This window comes from Mustelus asterias, chromosome 18 (genome assembly GCF_964213995.1).
Source record: "Mustelus asterias chromosome 18, sMusAst1.hap1.1, whole genome shotgun sequence".
Taxonomy (NCBI): Eukaryota; Metazoa; Chordata; class Chondrichthyes; order Carcharhiniformes; family Triakidae; genus Mustelus; species Mustelus asterias.
Genome location: NC_135818.1, coordinates 5428757 through 5443660, shown reverse-complemented (window position 1 = coordinate 5443660; position 14904 = coordinate 5428757). Strand labels below are relative to the sequence as shown.

Here is a 14904-nt window from a genome sequence, read left to right as displayed (position 1 = left end):
CAGTTGGGCAATAAATGCCCCTGGAGGGCAGTTGAGAGTCAACCACATTGCTGTGGCTCTGGAGTCACATGTAGGCCAGACCGGGTAAGGACGGCAGATTTCCTTCCCTAAAGGACACAAACACTTGAAGCAGAGGCCATTGTGTTGCGATCGGAGGCAGGAATTCAGATCTGAATTGCCTCTCTCTGACCCAGGGGCCGTTATTGTCTCTGGTGCAAAATGTTAATCGTTAACAGTACTGGGCCTTGTCAAAAGGTCATCGACCTGAAACGTTAATTCTGTTTCTCACTCCACACACACCGTCCGACTTGTTGGCTATTTCCAGCATTTTCTGTTCTTTATTTCAGCTTTCCAACATCTGCAGTATTAACTGTTTATTTATTAGTGTCACAAGAAGGCTTACATTAACACTGCAGTGACGTTACTGCATAAATCCTGCAGTCATCACACAGTGGCTGGGGTGGCATGGTGGCACAGTGGTTAGCGCTGCTGCCTCATAGCACCAGGGACCTGGGTTCGATACCCAGCTTGGGTCACTGTCTGTGTGGAGTCTGCACGTTCTCCCCAAGTCTATATGGGTTTCCTCCAGGTGCTCCAGTATCCTCCCACAGTCTGAAAGACGTGCTGGTTAGGTGCATTGGCCATGCTAAATTCTTCTTCAATGTACCCAAACAGGTGATGGAGTGTGGCGACTAGGGGATTTTCATAGTAACTTCATTGCAGTGTTAATGTAAACCTACCTGTGACACGAATAAATAAACTTCAAACTCCAGCGCCTGTTCGGGCACACTGAGGGAAAATTTAGCATGGTCAATCCACCTAACCAGCACTGGATAAAAGCAAATGACTACGGATGCTGGAATCTGAAACCAAAGGAGAAAATGCTGGAAAATGTCAGCAGGTCTGGCAGCATCTGTAAGGAGAGAAAAGAGCAGGTGTTTTGAGTCCAGATGACCCTTTGTCAAAGCTTTGACAAAGGGTCATCTGGACTCGAAACGTCAGCTCTTTTTTCTCTTAACAGATGCTGCCAGACCTAAGATTTTCCAGCACTTTCTCTTTTGGTCACCTAACCAGCACGTCTTTTGGACTGTGGGAGGAAACTGGAGCACCCGGAAGAAGCCCACGCAGACACGGGGAGAACGTGCAGACTCCAAACAGTCAGTGACCCAAGCCGGGAATCAAACCCGGGTCCCTGGAGCTGTGAGGCAGCAGTGCTAACCATTGTGCCACCGTGGTACAAGGGTTTCAAATTCATTCCATTAAAAACCGAGGCTCATGGAGAGCACAGAGGGTGACTGGATGAGATGGCTTCATTGCAATTGGATGAGTTGAGCTTGCATGGATGGGAGTTCAGGAAATTGGTAAGAAAGGTACTGTGGATGACACTATGGTTAAGAAAGCCCACCAATGCCTCGACTTTCTCAGAAGACTAAGGAAATTTGGCATGTCAGCTATGACTCTCACCAACTTTTCAGATGCACCATAGAAAGCATTCTTTCTGGTTGTATCAGAGCTTGGTATGGCTCCTGCTCTGCCCAAGACCGCAAGGTCATGAATGTAGCCCAATCCATTACGCAAACCAGCCTCCCATTCATTGACTCTGTCTACACTTCCCGCTGCCTCGGCAAAGTAGCCAGCATAATTAAGGACCCCACGCACCCCGGACATTCTCTCTTCCACCTTCTTCCGTTGGGGAAAAGATACATGTCACATACCAACCGACTCAAGAACATCTTCCTCCCTGCTGCCATCAGACTTTTGAATGGACCTACCTTGCATTAAGTTGATCTTGCTCTACACCCTAGCTATGACTGTAACACTACATTCTACACTCTCTCCTTTCCTTCTCTATGAACAGTATGCTTTGTCTATATGGCACACAAGAAACAATACTTTTCACTCTATGTTAATACATGTGGCAATAATAAATCAAATCAAAACAAAAAGCAAGGGAAGGGATGGACAAGGAGATAGTGGAGCAATGTAGAGTCTCCGCAATGGTCAAACAGTAGCTACATGGAACTGAAGCTCTGTGCCAGGATCCAAGCATCTGTTTTGAGCTCTCTGTGACTGTGGAGTAACTTGGAGCAAGGCACATCCAGCGAGGTAATTTCAGTGCACTCGCTGTACAATTCACTCCATAAATTATCCATCTCAAATCCTCAGCTTCAGAGTAAATGTAGCCTTAAACTCACATAAAATAAATCATTTTTCCCAAGCCACTTTACAAACCAGCAAGAGAGAAAGGTGTTGAGTGTTTAATAGGGTAGAATGTTACACTATCATGGAACTGTTACGGCACAGAAGGAGGCCATCGTGTCTGCACTAGCTCTCCCAAAGAGTAACACAACCCAGTACCAATCCCCCGCCTTCTCCCCATAACATTGCACACATTCCTCCTCAGATAACAGTCTAATTCCCTTCTGAAAGCTTTGGTTTAACCTAACTCTGTCACACTCTCTGACAGAGCGATTCACTCTAACCACTCACTGGGAAAAAAAGTTCTCCTCACATTTGCTAATTACTTAAAATCTGGGCCCTCTCGTTCACGATCCTTGCACAAGTGGGAACAGTTTCTCTCTCTCTACTCTTTGCAGACCCCTCAGATTTTGAATACCTCGATCAAATCTCCTCTTAGCCTTCTCTTCTTGAAGGAAAACAACCCTAACTTCGACATATTATCTGAAGATCCTCACCCGAGAACCATTCTCGTGAAACTCCTCTGCAATCTCTTCAATGCCTTCGCATCCTTCCTAAAGAGCAACACCCAGAACTCGCCTCCAACTGAGGCCAACACAGTGATTTATATAAATGCAGCATAACTTCCCTGCCACAGAATACTTAATCCCTTTATCTGATATTCCGGCGTGCACTACCTTTGTACAAGCATTGATCTGCTTATGTTAAACAAGCTGTCTGGGTAAAAATAGAGCAACCGTGACTGGAACCTGAGTGTATTTCAGCTTTCAGACATCAGCTTTACCAAGTGAAAATTATGTCCTAATTGGTTTATTTTTGTTCATACATACACTCTCACCAATGATTAAGTATGTGGAACACAGATTTTGTTACATGGAGGGGGGCGATTCTCCCAGTCTGTCGCTCCAGCAGTCTGAAAATTTAGGTGCATTGGCCGTGCTAAATTCTCCCTCGGTGTACCCAAACACTCGCCGGAGTGTGGCGACTCAGGGATTTTCACAGTAACTTCATTGCAGCGTTAATGCAGTGGGTGGCACAGTGGGTAGCACTGCTGCCTCACAGCGCCAGGGACCTGGGTTTGATTCCCAGCTTGGGTCATTGTCAGTGTGGAGTTTGCACATTCTCCCTGTGTCTGTGTGGGTTTCCTCCAGGTGCTCCGGTTTCCTCCCACAGTCCAAAGATGTGCAGGTTAGGCAGATTGGCCATGGTAAAATGCCCTTTAGTGTCCCAAGATGTGTTGGTTAGGTGCATTGGCCGTGCTAAATTCTCCCTCAGTGTACCCAAACACTCGCCGGAGTGTGGTGACTCGGGGATTTTCACAGTAACTTCATTGCAGTGTTACTTGTAACTAATAAATAAACTTTTTAAAATAGCACCAAGTGTAGCCACAAAGTCCTTCAGGTCTGTGATCCAGCTCAGGTAGAATTCCAGCTCGTTATCTTCAAAGGGTTGAATCTCTGGTTCTCACCCAACCATAACTCCTGGTAATACAAGTCTCCAGATTTAATCTTAAACAAAATGATGTACATCTCCAGAACCTACTCAGCTTTGTTCACGACAGTCTTGACAGTCTGGATCCTCCAATATTACCTTTATCCAGACTCGCAGTGATAAGCCTGTGGTCAAATTGGGTCAACAAATTATTTTCTGTAACAGAAACAGCTGCATCAACCTTGTATTTCCCGATTGCTAGACCCTGGATCCAGTCTTCATTCTCTTCAGCCTGCCTGCATTATAACACTGGGTGAGTGATATCAGATCAGCTAGCTCTGGCTCTTTGCTTGATTCAAATCAGATTCAGTTTCCCCAGAAACCTGAAGTTTTCATTCTCCTTCAGTTTGGGTCTGACAAAATAAAAAACAAACTAAATTTGAAATCAGGCTGAGTATACTCAACAGAATGTTCGACAAGTTATCTATTAAGACAACAGTTTGCACATGCTTTCCCTCTGATCCTGCAAATGGCAGATTCCATCACAAATGTGGGCGGCACGGTGGCACAGTGGTTAGCACTGCTGCCTCACAGCGCCAGGGACCTGGTTCGATTCCTGGCTTGGGTCACTGTCTGTGTGGAGTTTGCACATTCTCCCCATGTCTGCATGGGTTTCCTCCGGGTGCTCCAGTTTCCTCTCACAGTCTGAAAGACGTGCTGGTTAGGTACATTGACCCGTACAGGTGCTGGACTGTGGCGACTAGGGGATTTTCACAGTAATTTCATTGCAGTGTTAATGTAAGCCTTACATGTGACTAATAAATAAACTTTACTTTACTTTACTAACTCCACAATATATAACAAGTCATAAATCAGCACCAATTGCACAACTTCAATTGGAAAGGGCTTAGAAAAGGGGTATGCTGGATTGGGGAGATGCTGGCAGAGTGCAATTGTTACTAGGCCCAGGCTTGGGGACACGTGTTCAAATCCCACCATGGCAGCTGGTGTAATTTCAATACAATTGGTTAAAAAGATCTGGGGCAGAATTTTCACATCTCGCCCACCATTGGAATCGTAGCGGGCGGCACACGGACCATGCAAAGGTCTGTTGACCTTGGGCAGGATTTTCCGGTCTGAGGACGAGCGGGACCGGAAAATCCCACCTTTCGAATTGAAAGTTAGCATCAGTAATGTCGATGCTGAACCTATCATCAATTATTGCCAAAGAACATCTGTTTGTTAAATGTGGTGCATGGGAGGACGGCACGGTGGCACAGTGGTTAGCACTGTTGCCTCACAGCGCCAGGAACCCGGGTTCGATTCCAGCCTCGAGTGACTTCTGTGTGGAGTTTGCACATTCTCCCCGTGTCTGCGTGGGTTTCCTCCGGGTGCTCCCACAGTCCAAAGATGTGAAATTTAGGTGGATTGGCCATGCTAAATTGCCCCTTAGTGTCCCAAGATGCACAGGTTAGTTGATTGGCCATGCTAAATTGTCCCTTAGTGTCAGGGGGACAAGCTAGGGTAAATACATGGGGTTACGGGGATAGGGCCTGGGTGGGATTGTTGTCGGTGCAGGCTTGGTGGGCCGAACGGGCTCCTTCTGCATTGTTGGGATTCTATGATTCTATGAAATCATACAATGGCTACCCGGTCTGACCTACATGTGACCCCTGATGCACAGAAATGTAGTTGACTCTTCATTGCCCTCTGAAATGATTTAGCAAGCCACTCAGTTGTAGCAATTATGGATGGGCAATAGATGCTAGCCTTGCCAATGACACACCCACATCATGTGAAAAAATTAAAAGAAACACCACAGACCAGTGGAGGAGGGGGGGGGGGGGGATCTTCCCGTCCCGCCCGCCACGGGAATCGTAGCGGGCGTGTGGAGGGATGGGGCAGTCCATCCAAAGGTCCGTTGACCTTGGGTGGGTTTTCCAGCTTTGGAGCGAGCACAGCCAGAAAATCCCGCGGCAGGTTTGTGAAGCTGGGTTTCTGGCGAAAACCTTGTCGAGCAAACTTTACACCTTCAGCTGACCCACCTTCCAGCTGGCCTCTGAGTGACTTGCCAAATGAGATTGTTGCAAGCCGGACAGCAAGGCTGCATCCTGAAGGGCAGTTACAGCGATGATCAATTTTAACTTCCCTCATTTTTAAAAGAGTAGTCAGAGGTACCGTCGTCAATTGCATTTTAAATAATAAAACAATAATTAACATCAATGCTGATTCCAAATTCTCAGAGGGTTGGCATTTGTTAATGCAATTTGTACTAAGGTACTATATTTCATGCAGCTTAGATTTGTTTAATTTGAGAGACATGTATTCAATCACATGAGTTTTTAATTAGGTTTTGTGAAAATTTCTATAAGAAGGATGGCTGCAGAGTCGCCAACACAATATCCATTTAAAAATGAAAGGTCCACATTATCGATCTGCCAGTTGTCAGCGTATTAGATTTGCTTGCTCCTCCTGCTTACTGGCTGATAATACTTTCTGTGAACTCATTCACATGCTTTGTAAGCTTTCTAACCAATCTAATTCTTCCTTTCTCAAAAAGCCATAGATCATGTTTTCCTTCATTCTACTTGTACATTGTTATTCCAGAATTAAAATAATTCTTTTACAATTAAGTCACATAATGGGGCTGAATATTGCAGGGAGTTTAACAGGGGCTGTCAGTGTTCTCGTAATTCTCCATCATCACTCTTCTAACACTGAGCACAACATCAGGAGTCTAGGGATTCATCAATTAGTATCATAGCATCCCGACAGTGCAGAAGCCTGCACCGATCACAATCCCACCTGGGCCCTATCCCCATATAACTCCACATCTTTGCCCTGTTAATCCCCCTGACACGAGGGTCAATTTAGCATGGCTAATCAACCTAGCCCGCACATCTTTGGACTGTGGGAGGAAACTGGAGCACCCAGAGGAAACCCACGCAGTCACGGCAAACTCCACACAGACAATGACCCGAGGCCGGAATTGAACCCGAGTCCCTGGCGCTGTGAGGCAGCAGTGCTAACCACTGTGCCACCGTGCTGCCCAATTAGTGTGGAAAGCCTGATGCTTCTATCTCAGTGCTCTGACACAAGCTACACTGTGTCCCTTCCCACAGAACCGGCAATCAGGAAATTAGCGAGATTTCAACTGTATTGCTCCCAACCCCATAAAACAGGTCTGCAGTCCGCATTCACCCCGCCTGATGGTGTGAAAGTCTCAGTTTCCAAGAAGGGTGCTAATAAAGCCCAGAAGAAGCCATAAGCAAAGGGCAGCATGAAGGGGAGGAGGTCCAGGAAGGAGAGTTACGCCATCTCTTTCTGCAAAGTGATGAAGCAGGTTCACCCCAACACCGTCACATCCTCCAAGGCCATGAACATCATGAACACCTTTGTCAGTGACATCTTCGAGCGCATCGAGTCTTCCCGCCTGCCTCGGGGAGGTAGTGGCATAGTGGTAATGTCACTGGACTAGTAATCCAGAGGATAATTCTCTGGGCACTTGGTTTCAAATCCCACAACAATGAAATTTGAATTCAATAAAAAAAACTGGAATTAAGAACCTACTGATGACCATGAAACCATTGTTGATTGTTGTAAAAACCCATCTGGTTCACTGATGTCCTTCAGGGAAGGAAATCTGCCGTCCTTATCTGGTCTGGCCTACATGTGACTCCAGAGCCACAGCAATGTGGTTGACTCTCAACTCAGCCAACTAGGGATGGGCAATAAATGCTGGCCCAGCCAGCGATGTCCAAATACTATGAACAAATAAAAAAAACAAGCAGCACCATCAGGTCTCGGGAGATCCAGGCCACCGTGGGTCTGCTGCGGCCCGGGCAACTGGTCAAGCACGCCGTATCAGAGGGTACAAAGGCAGTGACCAAGTACATCAGCTCCAAGTAAAGCTGTACAATGCGCTGAAAAACACCCCCATAAAATGTTACATCTTTTTCAGTCGGGTATTTTCAATGTTAATGTGATTCATAAAACGTGATGAAGTGGAGCACTTTCCTTAATAAAAATATTATAATTGTAGATTGCTATTGACTGCCTGGTTAATCCATGATAACACACAAGCTCAATTCACAGAATGCATTTAAACACAAATTTTTTTGACAAACTGGATGAGGAACAATCGCCGGAATCCTCCGACCTCACCTGCGGCTGGGATTCTCCGGTGCCGCTGCAGCTGATGGAGCTTTGGCCGAGTGCCAAAATCTCCGTTCTCGCTGGCAGCGGGAATGGACGGGGTCGGAGAATCCCGCCCGATATTCCTTAGGTTCTTTTTCGATATTGGGCAGGATTCTCCGATCCCGCCCGTACCCGCTCGGCCAAAACTGAGATGAACTTAGATCAGAAAATGTGAATACCTTCGCTTCCGAAGTAGGTTCTAGAAAGCATAAACGTCCACCAAACCCTTCAGCCGCGAGGCAAAATTTGCGTTGTTCCTTCTGGGTGGTGGCAGTGGACTGGAGTACAACTTCATCATCCTAGGAAAAGTAAAATGAGACTGATCAGAACAGGTTTTGCTAACATTTCGACTGACTAGAGTTTGAACTACTCAGGGCGACGCGGTGGCATAGCGGTTAACATTGCTGCCTCACAGCGCCAGGGACCCATTCCCAGCTTTGGTCACTGTCTGTGTGGAGTTTGTACATTCTCCCCGTGTCTGCGTGGGTTTCCTCCAGGTGCTCCGCTTTCCTCCCACTGTCTAAAGATGTGTGGGTTAGGTTGACTGGCCGTGCTAAATTGACTGTAATGTCAGGGGTATTAGCAGTTACGGGGTTAGGGCCTGGGTGGGATTGTTGTTGGTGCAAGCTCAATGGGCCGAATGGCCTCCTTCTGCACTGTAGGCATTCTACAGCTTAAAAACACTTGCAATTTATCTCTTGATAATCTTCTGACTGTCAATATGGAATGGTTCTCAAATAATCCTTTTTATTGGCTTGTCATCATATGTGGCTGAAATAACCATGCTGGAAAATGATACAATATCAATGTAAGTGATATCCCAATGTACTTTTTTAGGATTCCATCCTAAGTAACTTCTGTTCAGAGTTCAATGCTACACTGGAAACTGTTCATTTCACACAAGTACGCAATACAATTTCACTTTTGAAATTAAATACAATGTAACATATCGATTGCATCATTTTCTTGCATAAAAATGGATTGAATGTTAGGAAAGGAGGAAACAAGGAAGAGTGCCAATGAGTAGCGAAATAATGATGTATAGGGAATTTCTGTTGATTGCGTGCATTGTTCATCATCTATAAGCACTCCATAACAGGCCACATTTCAGTGAACTCAACACAAGCCATCCAAATCGTCATCTCTCTCAGTGGACATAGAATCCCCACAGTGCAGAAGGAGGCCATTCAGCCCATCGAGCCCACACTGACAACAATCCCACCCAGGCCCTATCGCCGTAACCACACATACTTTACCCTGCTAATCCCCCTGATACTAAGGGGCAATCTGACATGGCCAATCGCCTAATCCGCACATCTTTGGACTGTGGGGGGAAACCGGAGCACCCAGAGGAAACCCACGCAGACACGGGGAGAATGTGCAAACTCCACACAGACAGTGACCTAAGCCAGGAATCGAACCCGGGTCCCTAGTCCACAGTGCTAACCACTGTGCCACCAACATCCAAGGATTCTGGGTTTACTTTATTTGTACCACCTGATATTTTATATCCCTGATTTCTTTCCAGAGTAAATAACTTTAGCTTTCCCAATAACGCTCTTTGCACTTGCTATCATTCTTGTTCTTCCCGACACCCTCTGTAATTAAATTTAAGTTTGTTTATTAGTATCACAAGTAGGCTTACATTAACACTGCAATGAAGTCACTGTGAAAATCCCCTAGTCGCCACACTCTGGCACCTGTTCGGGTACACTGAGGGAGAATTTAGCATGGCCAATCCACCTAACCAGCACGTCTTTCAGACTGTGGGAGGAAACCGGAGCACCCAGAGGAAACCCACGCAGACACGGGGAGAATGTGCAGACTCTGCACGGGCAGTGACCCAAGCTGGGAATTGAACCTGGGTCTCTGGCGCTGTGAGGTAGCAGTGCTAACCACTGTGCCGCCGTGCCACCCCATGTAGAAGGATGATCCATCAATTGGGAGCATCTTTGCATTTCAGACTATAAGAAAAGGCTGGAAGCTGCCAAGAGAGAGAACCACCTTGAACATCATGAGAAAGACACCTTGAAACACAAACTGTTTCCCACCAGGGAGAGACTGAGAAAGGTTTACAGAAACAGCTCTTCGAATACTGCACTGAATCAGGCGACCAAGACACAGTGCTGTGAAAGTGAAAACAGGAGTCTTCACCCACTCCCAGGACCTGTTCTGCTTGTTGTGTTCACTGCCAGAGGCAAACTCCAACTCTTCAGCTACAGAAGCCATCGCAGCAGCTAAATGGAACCTCAAGTTTCAACCCCTTCACTTCGCAAAGGAGGAATTATGGGCCCTCAACATTATATCACAGAAACCGATCTAAAATCTCATCATTAAGTATCATCATTCTTCTTTATCGGCATTTTAACCTTTACACCTATATTTTGCTTAATAACTTTATCACTGTTTTTAAAATAATTTGCAGCAGTCATTTTGTAATAAACTAACCTTCATCATGTTTTATGCTATAACGAGTGCCCTTCCATCGTTTCTACATTGAACCATTCATTGATTACATGGGACTATCCCATCTGATTAAAACTCAATATCCTACCATATTAGCTGCACTTAAATCCTGACTGATTGCCGATTGGACAGTGATGACCCTCGGGTAACATTCTGAGTTTAACTTGGGGTATCTTTCAAAGAGTTAAATTCTCACCAATCTCCTCCCAAACATCAAAGAGTCACCAGTAGCGTCGAGCACCATTGATAAATTGCTTGCTGGCCCTCAGCTTGCAGTCTGCCAGAACCACACAACACTGGACTTTATAAAAACAGTTTTCACCTAGACACGTCTGCCAGGATTCTACTGCCCCGCACGCACGCCATGGAATCAAAGCGGGCGAGGGGCGGACGACGGAAATGTCCACTACCTCGGGCGGGAATTTCCAGTCTTGCTTGAGCGAGGCAGTAAGATCCCGCCCATTGACTGGAACTGAATGGCAGAGGAGAAGCAAGGGTGGTTCTATTAATTAGGGGTGGCACGGTGGCACTGCTGCCGCACAGCGCCAGGGACCCAAGTTTCATCAGGTCTTGGATAACTGTGCGGAGTTTGCACATTCTCCCCGTGTCTGTGTGGGTTTCCTCCGGGTGCTCCGGTTTCCTCCCACACTCCAAAGATGTGCAAGTTAGGTGGATTGGCTATGCTAAATTACCCCTGTGTGCCCCAAGACATGTAGGTTAGATGTGTGAGGTTACAGGGATAGGGCGAGGGAGAAGGCCTGGATAAGGTACTCTGTCAGAGGGTCGGTGCAGACTCAGTGGGCTGAACGGCCTCCTTCTGCATTGTAGGGATTCTATGAATATCAAGACAGCATTCAACTGAGCTGGCACCCAGAATCCCAAGAGATACTGAGGTCAGTGGGGGTTAAGCGGTAAAATCCCTCCTGTGGCGAGTCATCACCAACACAAAGCAATCCATTGATGATTGTTGCAAGCCCAGGCCAACACATCCCGAGAGCACTGCTGCAGAAATTCATGGGAATACTATCCTCCACAAGATTATTTGCCATCATCACAATGTCAGAGGTGGATCCATAACCGATATGTAGCAGAAGAAGGCCATTCGACCCATCAAATCTGCACCGACCACAATCCCACCCAGGCCCTATTTCCATAACCCCACATACTTACCCTACTAATCCCCCTGACACTAGGGTCAATTTAGCATGGCCAATCTAACACGCACACCTTTGGAGTGTGGGAGGAAACCGGAACACCTGGAGGAAACCCACGCAGACACGGGGAGAACGTGCAGACTCCACACAGATAGTCATGATTCTGCAGGACTGAATCTTCATTTATGGCTCCTTCAATAATGATTTGATTTGATTTATTATTGTCACATGTATTAACATACAGTGAAAAGTATTGTTTCTTGCACGCTATACAGACAAAGCATGCCGTTCATAAAGAAGGAAATGAAAGAGTGCAGAATGTAGTGTTACAGCCATAGCTAGGGTGTAGAGAAAGATCAACTTAATGCAAGGTAAGTCCATTCAAAAGTCTGACAGCAGCAGGGAAGAAGCTGTTCTTGAGTCGGTTGGTATGTGACCTCAGACTTTTGTATCTTTTTCCCGACAGAGGAATGTGGAAGAGAGAATGTCCGGGGTGTGGGGCGTCCTTAGTTATGCTGGCTGCTTTCCCGAGGCAGTGGGAAGTGTAGACAGAGTCAATGGATGGGAGGCTGGTTTGCGTGATGGATTGGGCTACATTCACGACCTTTTGTAGTTCCTTGCCGTCTTGGGCAGAGCAGGAGCCAGACCAAGCTGCGATACAACCAGAAAGAATGCTTTCTATGGTGCATCTGTGAAAGTCGGTGAGAGTCGTAGCTGCCATGCCAAATTTCCTTCATCTTCTGAGAAAGTAGAGGCGTTGGTGAGTTTTCTTAACTATAGTGTCGGCATGGGGGCACCAGGACAGGTTGTTGGTGATCTGGACACCTAAAAACTTGAAGTTTGATGAAGTTTGAGCTAACCTTCCTTGGGGCCTAAACCTATCCAGCCTTTGAAAATTGACAGGTAACTTTTATGCCACTTGAGTGCTCATCAATGACCATAGAATCAGACAGAACAAGACGCCCATCATACTTATGCCAGTTTTTGAAAAAACAATCCAATTCACAATGCCCATCCTCTCTCCCCACTGCACTGCATTTTTTTTTATTTTTCAAGTATTTATCCAATTTTCTTTTGGCAGTTACTATTGAATCAGCTTCAATCGCCCCGTCAGGCAGTGGATTCCAGATGGTAATAACTCGCCTCTGGTTGTTCTGTCAAGGTTTTACCATCGCCATCAAAGAATGCCCCAGTCACTCCTCTGGATAACACCATTGGCCAGAAGCTCAGCAGGATCAATCATATTAATAATGTGGCAAAACAGTCCAAAAATCTGAGCACTGCGTAATAAGAGGCTTCACTTCCATCTGCTCACAACCTCCCCAAGGCTCCAGTCAGGAGCCTGCTCACCACTTGTCTAAACTTGTTCAACAACACTTATTCAGGACTTGGCAGTCCACTTGATTCAGTACAGACTCTCCAGCCCCCCATCAGAGGGTTTCTCGGCTGCAGGAGGTGGTGCGAATGGCGGGATCTTCTGGTCCCGCCACTGTTAATGGGAATTGAAGCCACCCCATGCTGCCAGGAAACCCGTGGCAGAGGTGCACTGCCAGTGGGACCAGAGAATCTGCCACTAGCGAACGGCCAAAGATTTCCGGCGAAGACCTTCCCCCTCGCTATCAATGCACTATGGCTGCAGTATGCAACATGCACAGATTTAATTCTTCAAGCTTGCATCAACAACATCACCGCGCTCTCCTACCTGTATCATAAACAAGAGCAACAAGATTTTATGAACACTGTCCACTTCAGATTTGTCCTTACGTCTGCTATTTGGACATATACTGCTATTGTTTTATTGTCACTGGGTCAAAATTCGCTCACTTTGATTTGATTTGATTTGTTATTGTCACATGTATTAACATACAGTGAAAAGTATTGTTTCTTGTGCGCTATACAGGAAAAGCATACCGTTCATAGAGAAGGAAATGAGAGAGTGCAGAATGTAGTGTTACAGTCATAGCTAGGGTGTAGAGAAAGATCAACTTAATGCAAGGTAGTCCATTCAAAAGTCTGGCAGCAGCAGGGAAGAAGCTGTTCTTGAGTTGGTTGGTACGTGACCTCAGACTTTTCCTGACGGAAAAAGATGGAAGAGAGAATGTCCGGGGTGTGAGGGGTTCTTTATTTTGCTGGCTGCTTTTCACGGTGTCACTTTGTCAAGGTGACACAATGGTTAGCATTGCTGCCTCACAGCGCCAGGGACCCGGGTTCGATTCCTGGCTTGGGTGACTGTGCGGAGTTTACACGTTCTCCCGTGTTTGCGTGTCTTTCTTCCCGGTGCTCCAGTTTCCTCCCACACTCCAACAATGTGCGGGTTAGGTGGATTAGCTGTGCTCAATTGCCCCTTAGTGTCATGGAGATTAGTAGGGTAAATACGTGGGGTCACAGGATTAGGGCCTGTGTGGAATTGTTGTCAATGCAGACTTAATGGGTCGAATGGCCCCCCCTTTGCACTGTAGGGAATCCTATGATTCTATGAAAATCCTGGAATTCCAAACCAAATCATCCTCTTGGTGTACCAATGGTACATGGACCAAAGCAGTTGATGGAAACAGCCCACTGCATTCTAAGGATGGGCAATATACATAGATTTACCAGTGTCCCAAAAACAAAAATAACATTTAGTTGTGGCAAGTTTTGAAGCTGGATTTTGGCACCAGAATTTGTTTTAACCACAAAAGTTACCTAAAACTCCTTTTGCCCCATTAAAGGAAGCTGCCACCCTTTAGTATGTGTGACTCCACGCTATGTAGGCTTAGAACATAGAACATAGAAAAGCTACAGCACAAACAGGTCCTTCGGCCCACAAGTTGCTCCGAACAATTTCCTTACCTTCTAGGCTCATCTATAACCCTCTATCTTACTACCTCCATGAACCTATCCAAAAGTGTCTTAAAAGACTCAATCGAATCCGCTTCCACCACCACTACCGGCAGCCAATTCCACGCACCCACCACCCTCTGAGTGAAAAACTTACCCCGAACATCTCCTCTATACCTACTCCCCAGCATCCTAAACCTGTGGCCTCTCGTGACAACCATTTCAGCCCTGGGTAAAAGCCTCTGAGAATCCACTCTATCAATACCTCTCAACATCTTATACACCTCTATCAGGTCACCTCTCATCCTTCGCCTCTCCAAGGAGAATAGACCTAGCTCTCTCAACCTATCCTCATAAGACATACCACTCAATCCTGGCAACATCCTCGTAAATCTCCTCTGCACCCGTTTGATAGCTTCCACATCCTTTCTGTAATGAGGCGACCAGAACTGGGCACAGTACTCCAGGTGGGGTCTGACCAGGGTCCTATACAGCTGCAGCATTATCTCCCGATTTCTAAACTCAATTCCTCTATTGATGAAGGCCAGTATTCCATACGCCTTCTTAACCACAGCCTCTACCTGCGACGCCGCTTTAATCCTATGAACCCGGACCCCAAGATCTCTCTGTTCTTCCA

At 46.3% G+C, this 14904-nt stretch overlaps 1 protein-coding gene across 3 annotated transcripts in view; it reads right to left on the bottom strand.

The window, feature by feature from the left end:
• The window catches only part of ryr3 (ryanodine receptor 3), a 371169-nt gene that overhangs the window by 313814 nt on the left and 42451 nt on the right, over positions 1-14904 (bottom strand). For all 3 annotated transcript variants that reach the window (XM_078233298.1, XM_078233296.1, XM_078233297.1), the window contains exon 2: positions 8007-8126. In XM_078233298.1, coding sequence (XP_078089424.1) covers positions 8007-8126 — 120 coding nt within the window. The remainder of the gene's footprint in view (positions 1-8006; positions 8127-14904) is intronic.